This window comes from Patagioenas fasciata, chromosome 7, assembly GCF_037038585.1.
Source record: "Patagioenas fasciata isolate bPatFas1 chromosome 7, bPatFas1.hap1, whole genome shotgun sequence".
Classification (NCBI taxonomy): domain Eukaryota; kingdom Metazoa; phylum Chordata; class Aves; order Columbiformes; family Columbidae; genus Patagioenas; species Patagioenas fasciata.
Window position 1 is genome coordinate 24,977,733 of NC_092526.1, and position 21,175 is coordinate 24,998,907.

General features: G+C 38.5%; 1 protein-coding gene across 4 annotated transcripts in view; it reads right to left on the reverse strand.

Moving 5' to 3' along the window:
* The window catches only part of TTN (titin), a 246,538-nt gene that overhangs the window by 45,450 nt on the left and 179,913 nt on the right, over window positions 1-21,175 (reverse strand). For all 4 annotated transcript variants that reach the window (XM_071811135.1, XM_071811134.1, XM_071811136.1 and 1 more), the window contains 35 exons: window positions 20,644-20,958; window positions 20,399-20,547; window positions 19,338-19,488; window positions 18,969-19,250; window positions 18,578-18,880; window positions 18,188-18,490; window positions 17,791-18,072; window positions 17,039-17,338; window positions 16,644-16,946; window positions 16,211-16,519; window positions 15,843-16,124; window positions 15,318-15,617; window positions 14,852-15,145; window positions 11,785-14,751; window positions 11,361-11,681; window positions 10,963-11,247; window positions 10,462-10,761; window positions 9,852-10,154; window positions 8,474-8,749; window positions 8,064-8,363; window positions 7,671-7,973; window positions 7,150-7,449; window positions 6,737-7,024; window positions 6,348-6,644; window positions 5,957-6,259; window positions 5,558-5,863; window positions 4,322-4,609; window positions 3,923-4,213; window positions 3,541-3,828; window positions 2,776-3,366; window positions 2,579-2,683; window positions 1,528-1,725; window positions 1,147-1,443; window positions 428-1,015; window positions 31-333 (listed from right to left, as the gene is read on the reverse strand). In XM_071811135.1, the coding sequence (XP_071667236.1) occupies window positions 31-333; window positions 428-1,015; window positions 1,147-1,443; window positions 1,528-1,725; window positions 2,579-2,683; window positions 2,776-3,366; window positions 3,541-3,828; window positions 3,923-4,213; window positions 4,322-4,609; window positions 5,558-5,863; window positions 5,957-6,259; window positions 6,348-6,644; window positions 6,737-7,024; window positions 7,150-7,449; window positions 7,671-7,973; window positions 8,064-8,363; window positions 8,474-8,749; window positions 9,852-10,154; window positions 10,462-10,761; window positions 10,963-11,247; window positions 11,361-11,681; window positions 11,785-14,751; window positions 14,852-15,145; window positions 15,318-15,617; window positions 15,843-16,124; window positions 16,211-16,519; window positions 16,644-16,946; window positions 17,039-17,338; window positions 17,791-18,072; window positions 18,188-18,490; window positions 18,578-18,880; window positions 18,969-19,250; window positions 19,338-19,488; window positions 20,399-20,547; window positions 20,644-20,958 (13,071 nt within the window). The remainder of the gene's footprint in view (window positions 1-30; window positions 334-427; window positions 1,016-1,146; window positions 1,444-1,527; window positions 1,726-2,578; window positions 2,684-2,775; window positions 3,367-3,540; window positions 3,829-3,922; window positions 4,214-4,321; window positions 4,610-5,557; window positions 5,864-5,956; window positions 6,260-6,347; window positions 6,645-6,736; window positions 7,025-7,149; window positions 7,450-7,670; window positions 7,974-8,063; window positions 8,364-8,473; window positions 8,750-9,851; window positions 10,155-10,461; window positions 10,762-10,962; window positions 11,248-11,360; window positions 11,682-11,784; window positions 14,752-14,851; window positions 15,146-15,317; window positions 15,618-15,842; window positions 16,125-16,210; window positions 16,520-16,643; window positions 16,947-17,038; window positions 17,339-17,790; window positions 18,073-18,187; window positions 18,491-18,577; window positions 18,881-18,968; window positions 19,251-19,337; window positions 19,489-20,398; window positions 20,548-20,643; window positions 20,959-21,175) is intronic.

The window sequence follows — 21,175 nt, forward strand, 5'->3', positions numbered from 1 at the left end:
CCCCCAAAAACTAAAAGGCATGATACTTACATGTAACATCCTTGCACATGACTGAGTTTGAAGCATCACTTGGTGGTCCAACTCCTGCTCTGTTTTCTGCACTGACACGGAATTCATATTCATTTCCTTCCAGGAGACCAGTTACTTTGCATCTAAGATCTGAAACTGGTTTCTTTGTTGCTCTGACCCATCTTAAACCTTTCTTTTCTCTTCGCTCCACATAGTAACCTGTGATTTCACTTCCGCCATCATCTACTGGCCTTTTCCAGGTAACCGTCACAGTATTTTTAGTCACATTTGTAACTTCTGGTTTTCCAGGAGGGCCTGGGGGACCTGGATAAGGACAAAAAAAGTACAGTTAAAACAAAAATCAAGTCTTCAGAGATTAATAAAAACACACTGAAACTTCTTAGCTTGTTCTACATACCAAATCTATCCACCATTTTAACTGGTTCTGATTGTACTGGTTCACCCTGGCCATATTGATTTACTGCTGAAACACGGAAAACATATTCATTTCCTTGAATGAGCTTGCTAACAACATGCCTACAGCTTTCAATATTTTCAGCAACCAATGTCCAGAGCAGTCGGCTAGTTTCTCTCTTTTCAAGAACATATGATTTGACTGGTGATCCACCATCTTCTGCAGGAGGTGACCATGTAAGAGTTGCTTTTTCTGCTGAAACATTGCTGATCTCAATAGGCCCTGGAGGTCCTGGAACATCTAAAACTTTCACATGTACCGTCTCCTGCTTAGTGCCAAAAGGGTTGGTTGCAGTGATCATGTATTCTCCAGAATCTTTTCTGGCCGCATATTTGACAGTTAGAGTAGAAGAAGTTGGTGTGGTTTCAATGTGCACAAGTTCTGAAGGTCTAAAATCTTTTCCAGCTTTTGACCATGCTGAAGTCGGAGGTGGTTTGCCACGGATACTAATAGCAGACACTGTAATGGTCTCTCCTGCTTTTACTGTTAAACCTTCCTTCAAAGTAGGATCGATAACAATGCTTGGTGCCTCTGTCAAAACAAATTAAGAAAACAAAACAAAACAAAACAATTGTTATAATAAGAACATAGGAGAAAAAACAAAGATAATTTTGTATTAATTATTCAAATAAAATTCTATACTTTTAATGCCATCTACGTACCATACTCATCCTTGCATATTATGGTTCCTGTGGATTCAGAAGGAGGACTGATAGCTCCAGCAGTGTTTTTTGCTCTAATTCTGAACTCATATTTGCAGCCTTCAGTGAGGTCAGTTACAGTAAATGCACAGTCTGGAACATTCACATGATTAGCTTTTGTCCAGGTCTTTGAGGGTAAATCACGCTTTTCAACAATATAACCAGTTAACTTATGTCCACCATCATATTTTGGTTCTGTCCAAATGAGTGTTACTGAGTTCCTAGTTACATTGATAACTTCAGGTTTTCCAGGGGGATCTGCAAGAAAAAATAATAAATAGTGGTCAAACAAAAGATAATGCAAATTTCAGAATTTTCCTTTCTCTTCTCCTGATGACTTACCAATAGGATCAAGTGCCACAACTGGTTCAGATGGCAGACTTGGTTTACCTACTCCAGCCATATTGATTGCCATCACTCTGAATTCATATTCCAGACCTTCAGTTAATCCTGTCACTCTGAAATCTTTCATTCTTATTGGTGTTTTATTTGCTCTCTTCCACAGAAGACTATTTCTTTCTTTGACTTCAATGTGATAACCTAGAAGGTAAAAGTTGAGATGAAAATGTGAGGGATTTTCTAGAAACCTTAATTTCTCATTGCACTGTGAAACATCCTACTGCCTGTATGTCATGTCACATATGCATTGCACAAGAGGAACACTTAAAACCAGATTAAGAAATGGATCATAGAATAGTTTGGGTTGGAAGGAGCTTTCAAAGGTCATCTAGTCCAACCCCCCTGCAATAAGCAGGGACATCTTCACCTAGATCAGGTTGTTCAGAGCCCTGTCCAACCTGATCTTGAATGTTTCCAGGGATGGGGTATCTGCTACCTCTCTTGGCAACCTGTGCCATTATTTTACCATACTCACTGTAAAAAATTTCTTCCTCTTGTCACACCTGAATGTCCCCTCTTTTAGTTTAAAACCATTACCCCTTGTGCAGTAGCAACAGGCCCTTCTAAAATGTCTGCCTTCTCTTCCGCAGGCTGACCAACCCCAGGTCTCTCAACCTGTCCTCGTAGCAGAGCTGTTCCAGCCCTCTGATCAATTTTGTGGCCTTCTCTGGACCCTCTTCAACAGGTCCATGTCTTTCCTATGCTGAGGGCTCCAGAGCTGGACCCAAGTAATGTAACATATAGGTGAGTTTGTTTTTCTTTCTTTAGGTATTTTGGCTCCATGCAAAAATATTGTTTCTTAGTCTTTTCCAAACTTTTAAGTTAAATTTTAAAAAGAATCCATCATAGAGTATGAAGTAAACCCGTGTGACCAATCAATCAATCAATCAATCAGTCAATTTTAAGCATAAACACTTGATAGTTTTATCTTACCCCTTGGCAGAGAGAAAGAACTACTGAGAACTGAAATACTAGGGTGGCTTTTGGGGAATACCTGTGATTGGTGAGCCTCCAGTTCTTCTGGGATCAGTCCAAGTTAAAGCTACAGATTCATGCCGAACATCAACAATGTTGGGAGGTGGAGGAGCATCTGGCACATCTAAACAATATAAAAAAATGTGGTGACATTAAAAATAAATATCACCCCCAAAATATTTTTCTTCAGTTTTGAAAATTACAATGGACACTTACCAAATGGATGTTTCGCAATCACAGGGTCAGATTTAAGACCTTCCCCTACTCCATATTTATTTTCAGCCCTGATCCTGAATGTATATTCATTTCCTTCATGAAGTCTTGTGACTCTAAATGATGTTTTCTGGACTGCAGAGGCACAAGTCACCCACTTATTGTTTACATTATCTCTCTTCTCTAGGACATAGTTAGTGATTTCTGAACCACCATCATCTTTTGGAGGGCCCCACTTCAGGGTTATGGCATCAGCTGTGACTTCTTCAAATTTCACCGGACCTGTTGGTATGCCAGGTTTGCCAACAACTTTCACAGAAATAGTGCCTTCTCTGCTGCCAGCAACATTCTTCAGAGTTATTGTGTATTTTCCAGCATCAGCTTTCTGGCAGTCATGTACTACAAGTGTGGTGTTAACTGCTGTAGATTCAAATGCAACTCTTCCACTCTCAGTAAGTGCCTGGTCTTCACCTTTCTTCCAAGTTACAGCTGGGACAGGTTTGCCTTTAATTGGGATTTTAAGACGGAAACTGCTGCCTTCTTTAGCTGTATAGCAGAAATCAGGTAGATCTCTTAAATCAAGGTCAGGTGCCACTGTAGAAATAAAAGAAACCACTTACTCAATTGTGCATAAACTTCATTATAAAATTAAGATGCTGTTTTAAAGCCATCTTATTTGTATGTATGCATAGTAATGATAGTAAGCATAAAATAAATGTGATTTCGGTAAGTGAAGCAATGAATTAATGATCTTAAGTTGCTTCTCACCAACATCATCTCTTGCCACAATTGTGAGCTCTGTTGGAGTCCCATATCCAGCATCATTTTGGGCTCTCACTCTGAAAGTATATTCTTGTCCTTCTTTTAGGTCTCTCATTGAAAAATGGAGGTTCTTTGCCCGCATTACTTCTTGCCATTTATCTTCACCAATCAGGACTTCAACAACATATGCAAAAATACGGCTTCCACCATCACTGATAGGCTTTTTCCATACTAAATTGCATGATGATTTTGTTACAGCTGAAGCTTTAAGATCTACAACTGGTCCAGGTGTTTCTAGAAGGAAGAAAAGCATAGTAAGTGTCCATTCAAGCTAAAAATAAAAATTATTTGAATACCAAAATACGCAAAGTATCTTCATTTTTCTTACCAGAAGCTTTAACAGCATCACGAGTTTCACAGGGGTCACCAATACCATATTCATTTTCAGCAAACACTCTGAAGAAGTAAGATTTGCCTTCTTCTAAGTTAGTTATCCTGTAGCTTGTCTTTGGGCATTCTGTTGTTACTGTGGACCATGACTTTCTTTCTGCATCACGTTTTTCAACAACATAATTTGTGATTGGACTGCCACCATCTATCAGTGGAGGTTCCCATGTAATGAAGGCAGAATCCTTAGATGCTTCCTTTACAATCAGGTTAATTGGAGGACCTGGAGTATCTGCATAAACACAACCACCCCACATATGATTTAGTAAACAAAATACCAAAAAAATCAGTTAAAAAAATTAATTAATGTATTATAATGGGGGAAAACCCTGATACTTACCAAGCACTTTCACGACAATGGTGTATGCCTTTTTGCCACAGCTGTTCTCCAGACTGAGGACGTACTTTCCAGCATCATATTTGTTTACATTTTCACATCGCAGGAAGGTATCAAAGTCAGTTGATTTGATGTCTAATCCTTGTCTATCTCTTAGGTTGGCACCCACTTTAGACCACGTAATCTTCGGAGGTGGACGTCCTCTTACTGGCACATAAAGTCTCATTGTGACTCCAGCACGCAACACAAGGACTTTCCTTAGTTCTGCATCAAGTTCTCCTTCAGGAGGAACTGTGTGTTTAACAAAAAAACATGCAATTAAAACATTGTCTTTAAGACTGTCACTAAAATCACTGTGACAAAAAGTCCCTCTTTACTGACATTTCACTTGATTAGCCAGCTTAGAATTATAGAATCACAGAATAGTGTGGGTTGGAAGGGACCTTCAAGGGTCATCTAGACCAACCTCCCTGTAATGAGCAGGTTGATCAGAGCCCCATCCAGCCTGGCCTTGAATGTTTCTGGGGCCTTGCCTGGGCCTGGAACTTGTTCTCTTGCCTGTGATGATGTTAGTGAGCCAGTGTCCTGACTTCATTTCAAGATCATTTGCGAACTTGGCATTTTTTTGCACTGATTTCACTTCCTTTTTTTTCCTGCCATTTTCACCATTTACATTACTTATCATATGAAGGAGTCTCCTAGTTCCTCTAGAACTCAAAGGAATTTCAAAGCCTCCTGGACTGTACTGTTTATCTTGAACCAAGACAGTTCTTTGAAGCAACGCTTTTGTACATAAAGCAAAATATATGCAGAAGCCAGCACAGATCTTAAGGAATAAGTGTCGTACAATTAAACAGTGTGCCACACAGATGGTTAGAATAGTAATCTTGTCTTCAAATTATTTAGAAGACATGAAGAAGATTTAAAGTTTTAAGAATAGAAGAGAGATCTGAAAAGTCTAATTTGAGGATTAGAGAAAGAAAAAATTCTTAAAGACCCAAAATAGGAGGCAGAAGAGTATCTAGCATATAAATGAAAAAAGCAGACATCTGTCAGATTCTACTGAGTTCCTAACTGTCTTATTCTCATCCAAATTAGCCACTTTTAGCCTACATTTTTTGAGAAATAACACATTCTAAATTAATCTGCTCTTGTGATCTGTGAGAATCTCTGTCTCTGGAACCCGTCCCATGAATTAAAGCAAAAGTCAACAGGGTAATTTGTTTTCAGTGAACGTACTTAAAATGTCTTTGGCAGTGTGTTTATCAGGAACATCACTTGGATCACTGTATCCAATCTTATTGACAGCATAAATGCGGAATTGGTACTCTGTGTCTTCTATCAGCCCTGTTACCACAAATTGTGTAGCCTGTAAGTTCTTGGGTAGATTGCATCTGACCCAGTTGTCTGTATCAGCTCGTTTTGCTTCCACTAGATAACCAATAATAGGGCTTCCTCCATCAAATGCTGGTTTGCTCCACGACAGGCTTATCGAATTACGAGTAGTATCAACAACTTTCGGGAAAGCAGGTGGGCCAGGAGGATCTGAGAATTAAAATAACATAAAGTTATCATACCGAATGCAGAACAAAAGCATTTGGAAATAATCATGGAAAATATCTGAGATTTTTAGCTTACATTGAGGATCACGAGCATACACTGCTTTAGATGGTGCACTAGGTTTGCCAGGTCCAGCCTTATTCAATGCTATCACCCGGAACTCGTATTCTGTTCCTTCTTGGAGTCCAGTAGCCTTAACAGTTCTTTCAATGACAGGCTTTCTGTTTACTTTTGTCCAGTTCAGAGCCTTAGTTTCACGCTTCTCAAGCATATAACCAGTTATTGGGGATCCACCATCACTAGCTGGTGGCTTCCAGCTTACGGTCATAAAGTCTTTTGTCACATTGCTTATTACTGGTGGATCACAAGGTCCAGGTACATCTGTGAAGATTTATTTGAAAGTTACATTCACATTCGTAAGTGTAGATAAAAAAACATGACCTATGAAGCTATCCCATGAAGCACTTACCATATGGATTTTTAGCAACTGCTGGTTCAGTCAAGATAGGGTCTCCAACACCATATTTGTTTTCAGCACATATGCGGAACTGATACTCATGTCCTTCTATCAGTTTCTCCACTGTGCAGCTTGTAATGGGTATATTGGCACTGACTTGGGCCCAGTTTGGTCTGCTTGTTTCACGCTTGTCTACAATGTAGTTAGTAATTTCTGAACCTCCATCTTCCAGAGGAGGCTCCCAAGAAAGCATTGCACGATCTGCATACATATGTTTGATTTTAACAGAGGCTGGTGGACCAGGCTTATCTAGAAGAATTAACATCACATTGTTATAGTTCTATCTCTTGCTATACCATTTGAGTATAAATGTATTTATTAACAGACAGTCTTTAGCTTACCGAGTACTTTAAGCTTAAGTGTTGCTGACTTTGATCCACTCGCATTTTCAGCAGTAATAGTATAGTCTCCTGTTTGCTTCCTGTTAACACTGAACAACTCAACTGTAGCAAGATTTCTCTTAGTGGTGATCTTAACACCTTCAGATGGCTTTAAAACTTCTCCTTCTTTCTTCCAGGTGATTGTTGGCATTGGTTTGCCATATACCTTTGCCTCCAGACGCACATTAGTTCCAGCTTTCACTGTAAGCTGTGATTGCATGGACAGATCCAACTCTATTCTGGGGGGAACTGAAAGGAAAGAGCCCAGGAGTTAATCAGTCTAGTAAGAGATAAACATCTCATTCTTCACATGAGGGTCAGTTCAACATGCACAGATTCTTATCAGAGTTCTCAAATGCTTTTACATTTCTTACCATTTTCTGGGTGAATGGTCACTGGATCTGAAGGTTCTGAAGGCCGGCTAATGTTAACGGCTGTCTTGGCAATTGCTCTAAATTGATACTGAGCATTTTCTTCCAAATCAGTAGCAGTGTACTCTTCTAGAGGTATTTGATGTGGAGTTGTATTGCAGCGAACCCACTTATCACCAGGTAATTTGCAAGCTTCAACAAAGTAGCCAATAAGCTTGCTACCACCATCATGCTTTGGTCTTGTCCATACCAGTGATGCAGTACTCTTAGTGACATCAATAACTTCAGGTTTTCCAGGAGGATCTAAAGCAAATAAGATCATGTTATAGTCTGTTTTGCCAGAAAAACTAATATATTAAAAAATGGCTTTAATAGTGCTGGATCCTATTTACAGCATACCCACACAGTATGCTTACAGTAAACATGAAAATATAAACATAAGGGTAAACGGAAATCATTAAGAGTTACAGAAAATTACCATAAAAACAGTAGTCTATTGGAAATTATTGTTATGTTTGGCTTACCAACTGGTGCTCTTGCTGTGACAAACTCTGTTGGCTTACTAGGTTTACTTGCTCCAGCTCTGTTCAACGCATAAATTCTGAAAGTGTACTCAAGACCTTCAATAAGCCCCACACATGGGTATTCAGTGGAGCGCACAGCTGTGTCATTAGCTTTCACCCACAGTAAACTGTTCCTTTCCTTGCGCTCAATGAGATAACCAGTGATTGGACTGCCTCCATCACTATCTGGTCTATCCCAGGCAACAAAAATGCAGTCCTTATTGACCTTGGTAATACGTGCATTCTTTGGTTCACTAGGAACATCTAGAAAGAAATATGAAGATGGTTATCAATCACAGGCTTTCTTACTAGAAGGGCTAAGAAGACAAATACCGCTATCAAAAACTGACATACCAAATGGGAACCTTGCAATCATCTTGTCAGAAGTAAGTGGCTCAGAAATCCCAAAACGATTTTCAGCACGAACACGGAACATATACTCTTCTCCAGGAATCAGTTTTCCAATTCTGCAGCTTGTCTTTGTGACAGAAGCTAAAGCTGTTACCCAATCACCTCTGCTTACATCACATTTCTCAACTACATAGTTTGTAATGTTACTGCCACCATCTTCGAGGGGTATATGCCATCCAAGAGTGCAAGCATCAGCATCTATTTCAGAAATATCAAATGGAGGCTGTGGTGGACCTGGTTTATCTGCACAAAAAAGGTATATGAAGAAAAAAAGGCATGAAACAAAATGGCAACCACTGGAATACACTGATTTTGTACAAAGCTGGGTTTAAAAATAATAAAATGGAACATACCCATGACTATCACTCTGATTTTCTGACTATCGGTACCAGAACTGTTTTCTGCAGTAAGAGTGTAAAAATCAGAATCTTTTCTAGTCACATCCTTAATGATAAGAACAGAAGACTTTTCTGTTTTATGCACAGCAAGGCGACTGGATGTAAGTACATCTTGATCTCCTTTCAGCCATTTACAGACGGGTTGAGGCTTCCCATATACATGAGCTTCAATTCTCAGTTTCTTTCCGGCTTTAATGTGAACATGATCAGGCATCAGGATCTTAGGTGGGACTGAAACAAAAAAAAATCACACACAGACATATAATTTGTGTCAACTTCTGTGATATACTAATTCACTTCTCCTGGTACTCTCATGTGAAAGTTCTCTGCTTCTCTCTGAAGTGGTATCACCAGTAGGAATGTCATGACAATTATTGATTTAGATTTCATTTATGGACAACTAGAGATTCTGCAGTGGGGAATATCTATTCCAGTCTTTCATATTCTTGTACAGTTTATAAGAGAATATTTTTGAGTCTGGATTGCCTTCTCACACAGTTATGTAGAGACTTAAGTACTATTAATGTATGACACATAATTCCTCTTTGTATCCAGAACTTGTCTTTGCTCACTATTGCTGTCTTTCTACAAGATGAACATGAAGGAGGAGAAAAGAAAGACTGAAGTTGTCGCTGAACTAAACTGATTTCCACAGTCAATCTGTTTATACTCTCAAATTATTATTCAAGTAGAACCCTTTCTCCTACTTCTCTTTTTGCACAAAATCTTTCTGATTTCTTCCAAAAGAAATGTGGCAGTATGTTTTGTGTACTTTTCTTCCTGCCATTGCCTAGTTTTCAATCTCTTTTTCTCCTGTACCTCTCTCTTTCTATGTCACAAATGGAGAAGGTTTTTCTCATCTGTCCCTTATCCCTACATCTTCCTGTGCCTCAGGGACCCTACCACCTTAATCAGGGAAAACTGTCCTCCCGGTCATTCACTTTACATTCTCAACAAACTCTACAACATAAACAACTTGTTTTATCTTTAAACATATCCCACTTTTGACCCCATTTATCTCTCAGACTAGCACTCTGACTCTTTTTATCTTTCATTTTAAACTCATTGATGGTATTTATTATTTCTCCTTTGTTCCTATTTTCTGGTTCCAACTGAAACCATATTGGCAAAATTTTTTAACAATTCTGAAGTAGAATTGTTAAATTCATCTTTTCTGACTTCTCAAAATATTCAGTACAATTAACTGTAATCCCCCAGATGACTTCACAAACTATATGTCTTTCTGGGACTCACTCAAAGAACTAGAATTTTTGCTCATTTCATTATTAAAGCAGAATATTGCAGCATAGGTGATATTTAAATTGTTACTTACTGAGTTGTTCTTTAATTTCAAATACTCCTTCAGTTTCTCTTGGTAAACTTACTCCTACAGCATTTCTAGCTGCCACTCTAAACTTGTACTTCTTTCCCTCTTTCAGACCAGCTATGACAATGGAGAGATCTTTAACAACCGAATATTCTGTCCAGCGATCTGCTGGTTGGTCTTCTTCTTTGTAGCTGACGATGTACCCATCAATTTTAGAGCCTCCATCACGCAGTGGTGGCAACCAGCCTAAAGTAGCACTATTCTTCGTAATTTCAGCAACTTCAAGTTTTCGTGGTGGATCAGGTTCACCTTTTGGGGAAAAAAAAATAAACACATTAAACATTGAATTTCCAGGATTTTCTGACTACTGAATAAATTTTGAATTATTGGATGCTAACTCAACAAGGAAAATATGGAAAAGAGCAAAATTCTTAATAATTGCAAAGGTACTATACTCATAGCTTTTATTATTTGACAGAAACTGACACATGAATATTTATGTTTATCATTGAGCAGTTAGTAGCATTGTCTAATTTTGAAACACCAACTTTCAATAAATGCAAAATCTTATTAAAATAAGAGAAAAAACATAAAATGTGCAAAAAGGCATACTTACTTAGGGGATCTGTTGCTAAAACCGGTTTGGGTATGTCACTTGGAACACCTGACCCATATTCATTTACTGCTGTCACTCTAAAGAAATATTCATTTCCAGGTACAAGGTTAGCTATTTGGAAGCTAGTTTTCTTTAGTTCTGCAGTGACTGTTCCCCAGGTCTTCCTGTCAGCCTCACGTTTCTGCAAGATGTAATGAGTCACTGGACTACCACCATCATTCTCTGGAGGTGCCCATGAAAGATGGCATGACATCTTGGTGACATCTGAAACCTTGAAGTCCGACACAGGTCCAGGAGTATCTGTAAAGAAATTTCAATTTATGCTTTTGCTCTTTAGTAAGTAAAAATTAAAGGGGGCTAACAGATTTCTATGCAGGGGGAGTTAGTGTTAGCTGATACAGTTGTGCTCAAGAACTGTAGCACCTGGGGATCATAAAAATTTCTGCAAGGAACAGTCAATATAGTTAAAAATTGTTCAGAGATATTTCTCTCCTTACTTACCCAGGACTCTGACGTTCACAAATACAGCCTTTTCTCCAGCTGCATTAACAAGTGTCAATGAATATTTGCCTGAGTCATCACGTGTTGAATCAGGGATGACACAGAAGGCCATAGTGTCAACTAGATCAACTTGTCCTTTTCTGATCACGTTATCAATACCCATTCTCCTCCAGGTGACTTTTGGTGCTGGGCGACCCCTAACAATGGCAAAAAGTCTAATAGGGCATCCTGCCCTGACTGTGACTAACTTTCTCATGCTTGCATCCAACTCAATCTCAGGAGGTTCTGAAAGACAAAAATAAAGAAATAAAATGCAAAAATTAGCATGTGAAATAAAATAAACACAAAGCAAATAAAGATTCTATGTAAATACTCATAAAGACAATGAGAAAACTCACCAAGTATTTCTTTGGGGGACACAGCTTCTTTCAGTTCAGCTGGTCGGCCAAGGCCAACCTGGTTTTGGGCAGAAACTCTGAACTCATATAATTGTTTCTCATCCAGGCTGGTGGCTGTAAATTCTGTATGAATAACTTGGGCCGCAACATTGCATCGTTTCCATCCTGCTTCAGGATCAGCACCCTCAACTTTTGGTCTAATTTCCACAACATATCCTATAATTGGAGCACCACCATCATACACTGGTTTTCCCCAGCCAAGGGTTATGGAACTCTTTGTGCTATCAACCACTCTCAAGTTTGTGGGAGGACCAGGTGGTTCTGAAAGACAATAAAAATTACAGCTAAGAATACAGTTGTGAAATTTACCAGTTTGTTAAGTTAACATTAAACCAAAATAAAGTAGAATACAGTGGTACAATACCTATTGGGTCTTTTGCTACTACAGGTCTTGATGGCAAGCTTGGCTCTCCAAGTCCAACTTCATTTTCGGCACTGACGCGGAACTGGTATTCATGACCAGGGATGAGATTAGTAACCTTCTTGCGTCTCTCTGGGATTGCACTCTTAGTAACAGGAACCCATCTTAGTGATCGTTTCTCTTTCTTCTCTAAAATGTATCCTGTAATTGATTTGCCACCGTCATATTCTGGTGGATTCCAAACTACAGTCATCTCTTCTTTGCTAACTCTTGTGACATCTGGAGGATCAGGGCGTCCAGGTCTATCATATTTTGTTTTGGCAATAATTGGGTGTGTTTCTGTTGGTGGACCAGTTCCCATTTTATTCTCTGCACGAACTCTGAATATATATTCATTACCTTCAATGAGGCGTGTCACATTTGTATAGTTTGTTAGGACAGAGGAAGAGTATGTAGACCAAACCATACGCTTGCTTTCACATTTTTCCAGGATGTAGTTCTGTATTTCACAACCACCATCATCTTCTGGAGGGTCCCAAGTAACAGTACATCTATCACTCGAAATATCAGTGACTTTCAAGTTCCTCACAGGACCTGGCTTATCCAAGACAATAACAGAAGCGTATGCTACAAAACTACCAGCTGTGTTAGTTGCTGTTATCACGTATTTCCCACCATCAGTCCGCCTTGATTTTGTGAGAACAAACTTAGATGTGTCAGAAGTTGTTTCAATAGTGATTCTTGGAGATCTGGTTAGATCTGTGGCATCTTTGTCTTTTGTCCACACAACTTCAGGCTGTGGTTTTCCTCTGACTCCAGCCTCAATCCTAATTGGGTCACCTGCTTTCACAGTTAGTACGCCACTTAACTTCAAGTCTAACACTGGTTTCTGCAGATCTTCCTTCACAACAACTTCAGCTGTTTTTACCCAGTCACTTTCACCTGCCTCATTCTTGGTTTGAACTCTGAATTGGTAAATCTTATTTTCAACACATTTATCTACCATGTAGTGTGTTTCCTTAATGCTGCCTTTGTGAACCCTTTCCCATTCATCTGATTCTTTCAGTTTTCTCTCCACATGGTAACTTAAATTGGGACTTCCACCATCATAATCTGGCCTCCTCCATTTCAGATATACAAATGTCTTTCCTTTCTCTGCAATGTGAAGATTTTCTGGCTCTCCAGGCTTGTCAATGGGATTGATGGCAAGTATGGGGGTTTTGGTCTCAATGCAAGGACCTGGGCCTATTTTGTTTTCTGCACAAACTCTGAAGAAGTATTCACGGTTCTCTATAAGATTTGCCTTCACTAATCGTTTAGTGATATCGGAGGAGACAATTGACCATCCCCTCTGGTTTGGTTGACGGTACTCTACTATGTAATTTGTAATTTCAGAACCACCATTATCCACCGGACTCTCCCAAGCAATCATACAAGAATCTTTTGTGACATAGCTTATTTTTAGGTTTTGGCATGGTCCGGGTCTGTCAAGTACATTAACAACAGCAAAAGCCTGAGCATGTCCACAGGTGTTCTTAGCTGCTATTATATATTTGCCATGATCAGATCTTTTGGCTTCTTTCACTTGCAGTTCAACATTAGGTAGATCATGGACTATTTCAACACGTTTTTCTTGGACTAGTACTTTGCCATCTTTAGACCATGTTATGTCAGGATCTGGCCTGCCTTTTACTTTACCAGTGATACGGATTGTTTGGCCTACTCGGACAGTAATTAAGTCTCTACAGGTCACATCAAGGTTTATTTCTGGAGGAGAAAGAATATCCTTTGCAAGTACAGCTTCTGCCAGTTCTCTTGGTTCTCCCTCTCCCACAATATTGACAGCTTTTATTCGGAATTTATATTCGTTTCCTTCTATTAATCCAGGTACTCTGAAAGCACACTGCCTAATGAGTTCATCCTTATTGATTCTATTCCACTGTGTAGTTCCAGTTTTCTGACATTCCACAATGTATCCCAGAATTGGGCTGCCACCATCTTTGAGAGGCTTTGTCCACACAAGATCAGCTGTTTCTTTGGTTTTGTCTTTTAATTTTGGATTTATAGGTGGTCCAGGAACAGTGATAGGACGTGATGCTTTTATTGGATCAGAGCTTGGAGATGGTTTGCTTAAGCCCACCATGTTTTCTGCAAAAACCCTGAATTCATATGTGTTGCCTTCAAAAAGACCAGTGACTCTGTATTTCATATCAAGTATTGGCGCCTTATTGACACGCACCCATTTACCAGATGCTTCCCGACGTTCAAGTACATAACCAGTTATTGGAGTTCCACCATCAGATTTTGGTAGAGTCCAAGACACTGTTGCAGCATTTTCTGTAATATCATAAACAGCTGGTTTACCAGGTGGGGATGGTGGATCAAACATATGTTTAGCAACTGTTGGTTCTGAATCAAGGGGTGCACCAATGCCTATCTTATTTTCTGCTCGAACACGGAAAATATATTCGCAGCCTTTCTGCAGTCGTGGAATCTTAATTTTTGTGTGACTTGTTCCAGAGCTAACCACTCCCCAAGTTTCTTTCTTTGATTGACGCTTCTCAACAATATAATTTATTATAGGACTCCCACCATCATCTTTAGGAGGACGCCAAGAAATAACCATATGTTCCGGTGTTACTTCAAGAATATTAATAGGACCAGTTGGTGGGCCAGGAACATCCAAAACTGTAAGATGTAGAGCAACAGTTTTGCTGCCAGCTGCATTAGATACCGTAAGTAGATATTCTCCTGTATCTTTTCTGACACAGTCTTTGATGGTAAGTACAGTTGAATAATTGTCAGTCTCAATCTTGTATCTGCCATCTGATTTAATTTCACTGCTATCAGTAACCCATTTTGCAGTGGGAACTGGCACACCTCTCATAATTGCAGGAAGTCTCACTGTGGTGCCAGCTTTAACAACAAGACCTTCAATTAACTTTACATCTAGGTCCACGGATGGAGGTACTGAAATTGGAGAAAAATAGAAATTACCTTTTCAGGGAAAATTCTTTAAGAAAGAGAGAAAGAATCAGTGAAATGACACACACACACACACAAAAATTACCGAGTTTTTCTTGACACTCTATTGGTATAGTTGTATCTGGAAGGCTAAGACCAACAATGTTCTGGGCTCTCACACGGAATTTGTATATTTTCCCTTTTTGTAGGCCTGTAACAACACACTCTAGCATGGGTACTGTCTGGAACTTTGTCCACTCATCTGCGCCATCTTCTTGATATTCCACCAAATATCCAGTTATCTCAGCGCCACCATCACGATCTGGTCGATTCCAAACAAGGGAAACTTCAGTCTTGTCAACATCCACATGATGCAGATTCTTTGGTGGCCCTGGAGGATCTTTTAAAATACAAAACCAAAATGGTTACTAGAATGACCTATCTGTGGTAGCAGTGTACCGTGTTCCCCTTAGTACCAATGAGATAATCTCAAAAATTATCAAGAACAATAGGAAAAAAGCCAAATAATACAACACAAAAAACCCCAAATCATAAACCACAAAAACACTTACGCAGAGGATCTATAGCTTTAATAGGTTTGAGCGTTTCCACATATGGACCTCTACCATACTGATTCTCAGCTGCAACTCGGAAGAGATACTGAGTGCCTTCCATCAGATATTTAGCGATATGACTGCGTTTCTTGGAGGATGATGAGATGGCTACCCACTGTGCAGAAGCTACATCTTTCCTTTCCACCACATAGTTGGTAATGACAGAGCCGCCATCATCTTCTGGTTCCATCCAAGTGAGATAGCAAGAATCACTTCTAACTTCACTGATTTTCAGATTTCTGGGTGGACCAGGCTTATCTAATTTGACAAAAAATGAATCTGTTACTTATTTGATAACTAAAGCATTTTTTACAGAACATAGAAAATCTCAAGAGAAATTAATATATTTAATTTAATTTTTAGTCATTTTTCTACTGTGTGTTTTCTGCGACTCAGTTTATTGATATTTTCCATTGATTTCTTTCTTAATCACTAATCATAGAACAAAAACATGGAATATAAAAAGAACATCAAAAAGATTACCTAAGACAACAACTTTTACTGAGACAGTCTTTGAACCAGCTGGATTTTCAACTGTCAGGGAGTAAATTCCACCATCTTCATGGACAGTGTTACGAATTTCAAGCTTACTGCCAACTCCTGTAACCTCAATATCAGCTTTGGGTGAGACCTCATGATCTTCTTTCTTCCAAGAAACTTTTGGGAACGGAACACCTTTAATAACAGCACTAAGTCTTAGGGTATCTCCAGCTTTTACATGCTGTTCTCGGGCCATATTAGCATCAAGTATCAGCTCAGGAGGTTCTGGAATCAAAATGGTATGTTTTTAGAAAATGAGGAAAAAAAAAAAATCTCCTTAGGTAAACTTATCCGACTTTTACTAAACTCACCAAGTCTGTCTTTTACTTCAACTGGATCAGGAACATAGGCTGGTTCAGATTCACCTGCTGCGTTGACTGCCTTGACCCTGAACTTATAGGTCAAACCCTCAGTAAGGCCAGTCACTTTGTATTTTGTTTCAGGACAAGAATCTGCTGCAAGATTGGCCTTTTTCCATTCTTCATCTCCAACTTTCTGATACTCAACAAGGTAGCCGATTATCTTGCCATTACCATCATGGCGTGGTGGTTGCCAAGATAAATCAACTGAATTTTTAGTTTTATCTACTGCTTCTGGATTAATAGGTGGACTTGGTTTTGCTGTTAAAAAGAAAAAAAAAAAAAAAAGAAATGGGAAAAAAAAAAGGAAACTATTAAAATTATTTTCTAGCTGAAATGAAGAGTGCACTAAAATTTCAATGAGAAATGAAATGTAATACTTTACCAATTGGATCTCTAGCAAAAATTGGCTTTGATGGTGGACTAGGATCACCAATGCCAATTTCATTTTCTGCTGAAACACGGAATTCATATTCACAGCCTTCGAGAAGGTCAGGTACTTTGAACTGAGTACTGGGGAAAATCGGGTCTTTGGTAACTCTGACCCATCTTGTAGCCATTGTTTCCTTCTTTTCTACAATATAGTTTGTTATTGGCTTGCCTCCATCATAGGGTTTATTCCAAACCACTACTGCAGAGTCTTTGGTGACATCTTTAATGATTGGTTGCTCAGGTGCATCAGGAACACCTGGGGGGGGTAGGAAAAAAAAAGAGTTTATGAGCACTACAAACAGAGTAAAGATTAAAGTATCAAAGTAAGATAGGAAAAGAATGACATACGGAAGCGGTCCTTGGCTTTCATCTCATCAGAGATGAGTGGATCACTTATGCCATAAAGATTTTCAGCATAAATTCGAATTTGATAGTCTCTTCCTTCAAGCAGCTTAGGAATTTTGCAGGTTGTCTTAACTGTGGCAGATGTAACTGGCATCCACAGGTCTCTGTGTGCATCCCTCTTCTCAATAATGTAATTTGTAATTTCACTGCCTCCATCATCTAATGGAGGTTTCCAGGAAACCACCATGTGATCTCTGTGAACTTCATCAAATATAACTGGGCCTACTGGAGGTGATGGGCGATCTGTTTAAGAAAAAATAAAGAACACCCGTGATTTATATAAGAATGTCACATAAAAACATAAATTAAACTGTGTCGGTACTTTCAATATATTATGAAATTAGAGATCTGGCATCATAGTTTTAATAACAAATCAAGACCATTCCTCTTTAATACATGTTTGACTCACTGGACTTAATTTCTTAATGCTTATGAGGTATTTGGTGATCGACATTTTCTACAGTGTTGATATTCTCTAAAGGCATATGTAGAGACATTAAATTATTCATGCTGAATAAACTAAGCCAGAGTTAACTATGTACTCAAAATTTAAAAATATAAATAAATCAGAATGCAACAAATCAAAATATTGTAATTTAAGAACACATTTTAATATTTACATTTTATATAATTCAATGAACTCTAATCACTACTAAAATCACATACAATACTGTTTGTTGTCAAGTAAAACCTACCAACAACATTAACTTGACAAAATCCTTTTCTTGATCCTGTGCTGTTCTCTACAGTAACACAGTATTTGCCTGAGTCTTCACGGACAGATTTTCGTATCCCCAGGCAAAGAGTTGTAGGAGTTGTCTTGATCTTTATACGGTCATCATCTTTCACAACAATATCATCCTTTAGCCAAGTAACCTTTGGTGCAGGCTTGCCTGAGTAACGTCCTGTCAGGCTGAAAGCTTCACCAACCCGAACAATAAGCTTGTCTCTAAAGTCAAGGTCAAGTGTTGGAGGAGCTGAAAGACAATATTGAAAAACACAATGCCCACGAATGTCAGAGATACTAATAAGAAAAAGGAATCAGGAAATTTAATCACTGTTTTCAAAACAATTATGAAAAAAGATACATACCAATTTCATCCTTGCACGTGATTGGTTTTGTGCAAAATGATGGCTTGCCTTGCCCCACAATATTGCAAGCACTCACACGATACTCGTAGGTGTCACCCTCTTTCAAGCCTTCTACAGTGTATTTCCTATCAAGCATTTTCTCCTTCGTAACTCTGTGGAATTTCTCTTTTCCAATGAGACGGCTCTCTAGAACATACATGGTGATATCTGAGCCTCCATTATATTTTGGAGGGTTCCAAGTTAATGTAACAGAGTTCTTGGTAACTGCTTTTACTTCCAGGTCTTCTGGACGGTCAGGAACAGCTGTGAGTAAACAAAAAAATACGGTAAATGCATTTTTCTGCATATTCATCTCACATGACAGTAATCCAAACTCAAAAATATACTTACTTATTGGATCTCTAATGACAATTTCTTTTGTTGTCTCTGTGAATGGACCCATGCCAATTATATTCTCAGCTGCAATTCGGAAAAAGTAGGCTTTGCCTTCAGTGAGTCCCTGAACAGTAGCATTCTGTCTTGTAACTGTGTAGCTTACTGGAGTCCAAGCTCTATGGTCAGATTCACGTTTTTCAATTATATAGTTGGTAATAGGAGAACCACCATCATCTTCTGGAGTAAACCATGTCAATTTACATGAGTCACTGGTTAGGTTCTCGGTAAGGAATGGCATTCCAACTGGGCCTGGTACATCTGAAAGCAAAGAAGAAATGGAGTATTTAAGTATACAAGCTGCATGTTAGAAATGTTACTTGTTCACAAGGACTTAGTTGTTATTTACCTAGCACATCAACAATAATAGTCTTCTTTCTCTCGCCGCCATCATTTTTAGCAAGAAGAGTGTATATACCCTGGTGGCTCCTTTTGCAATTTTTGATGACCAAAGAAGAACTAATAGCTGTTTCTTCAATTTTGGCTTCTTCTGGTAAAGCTTGGTCATCCCTGCTCCAAGTCACTGTTGGAGGTGGTTTTCCTGAGACATATGCTATGATCCGAATTACTCCTCCAGCATGAACAACAATTCTGTCCCTGACACTTGCATCCAAATTAATATCAGGAGCCACTGTTGGAGTTAAACAAAAAATTCAATTAATAAGGTTTTTTTTTCTCACTTTGACTTAGAAGTACTAAAAGTGTAAATGATAAATACCAATTCTGTCTTTCATTTCAATAATGTCTGTAACTTCTCCAGGCTCTCCAATGCCAGCAGCATTCACTGCTCTAACTCTAAATTTGTAAAAGCATCCTTCTTTTAATCCTGCCACAACAAACTTGGTTCCTCGAATTTCTTTATCTTTTACCTGGAAAAAAATATTATAACGTCAGCTAACATCAAGGTATCATAAATTTCTTTGTGATGTTTGAAACAAATCTTAAACCAGATGTTGTTCCAGATTTGCAAGCACAAAACAGTCTCAAGCCTATGTGGATCTCACTTACACAGAATTCTTCAGAATCTGTGTAAAGAAATACAGGACATGGACATAGTAGCTATTCTGAATATTCTAATTTTTGATAATTCTAACAGACATGGATATTGCTGCAATTACTATAGTCTGTGCTCTCAGAAGCATTACATGTATTATTGGACAAGTAAACTCATATAAGTGAGAATGGCAGAAAAAAGGAATTATTTTTAAACCCTAATATGAAGCCTGTTTAATTGGAAACAGTGCAGGAAATCTAGGTATTACTTAAAAGCACCCAAATGTTTAGGAACATATAAAAAATAGCTAAGGTATGCATCAGTTAAATTTTCCATAATGCATTATTGAAAAACAAAATTCAGTAATGCATTCTTGAAAAAAAAACCACAAACAATAGTTACGCACTATTGAAAAAAGTTGAGATATGTACATACATAGTAGTTGCAAGTGATTTGGCATAGTCTTATACCAGTGACACCTACTTTTGTGCCACTTCTAACTTGGTCTTGTGTTATGTTATTTTATCACAAATTACCTACATATTTTTTCACACCTTTAAACAGAAATTTAAAAATTATAAGTTTAGGAAACTGTGAAGTTAACATGATGTTGTGGAGCAGCAATTACTGACTTTTACATTTAATCTTATATTTAAAACATCTGAAGATAATTATGGTGCAAAAATGTGAACTTTTAGAAAATAACTTGCAGAGTGAAAATTTCTAAAAAATATGTTTTGTGGAGGGACTTCTTTTGATAGACACACAGAGAGTTTTCCACCTACCCGTTCCCATTCTTCCTTTCCTTCCTCTTTATACTCGACAATGTAGCCAGTGACCCTAGAACCACCATCCTTTAGTGGTGGAGTCCACTCCAAGTCTACAGAAGACTTTGTCCAATCAGTAACTTTTGGAATAGGAGGGCCAGGTGGGGCTGAAAAATATCATCATACCATTACACCATAACAATATGTTCTATATTCTTATTTGAATACTTTCAAATTCAAAAATAGGAATGTAAAACATTTACCAATAGGATCTCTAGCAATTGCTGGATCAGATGGCATGCTTGGTGGACCAACACCAGCTGCATTGATAGCTGAAACACGGAACTGATATTCAGAGCCTTCAATAAGACCTGTAACTTTGTATGAAACCCCCAGTGTCATAGGTTTGATAGGGTCACGGTTAACCCTGGTCCACCTCTTTCCAGTAGTCTCTTTGCGTTCCAACCAGTAACCAGTAATAGGAGAGCCACCATCATGTTCTGGTTCTTCCCAGTTTACAGTCATTGAGTCACGTGTTATACTGCTAACTGTTGGCTTGTCACAAGGTCCAGGAACAGCTGGGGAAAAAAATATTCACACATAGTGTTAAAAAAAAAAAAAAAGAAGCTTAAGGAAGATGGAGATAAGAGTGCAAAACAGAGCTATGCACATGGTCACAGTTGGATCAGGTGGTGACCTATCTGAACGAGATGCCTCCCCTCATTCACCTTCCCATCTCTGTTCAGGTACACATACTTCCGTGAAACATAAACTGTCTTTCCTTCAAATAACAAT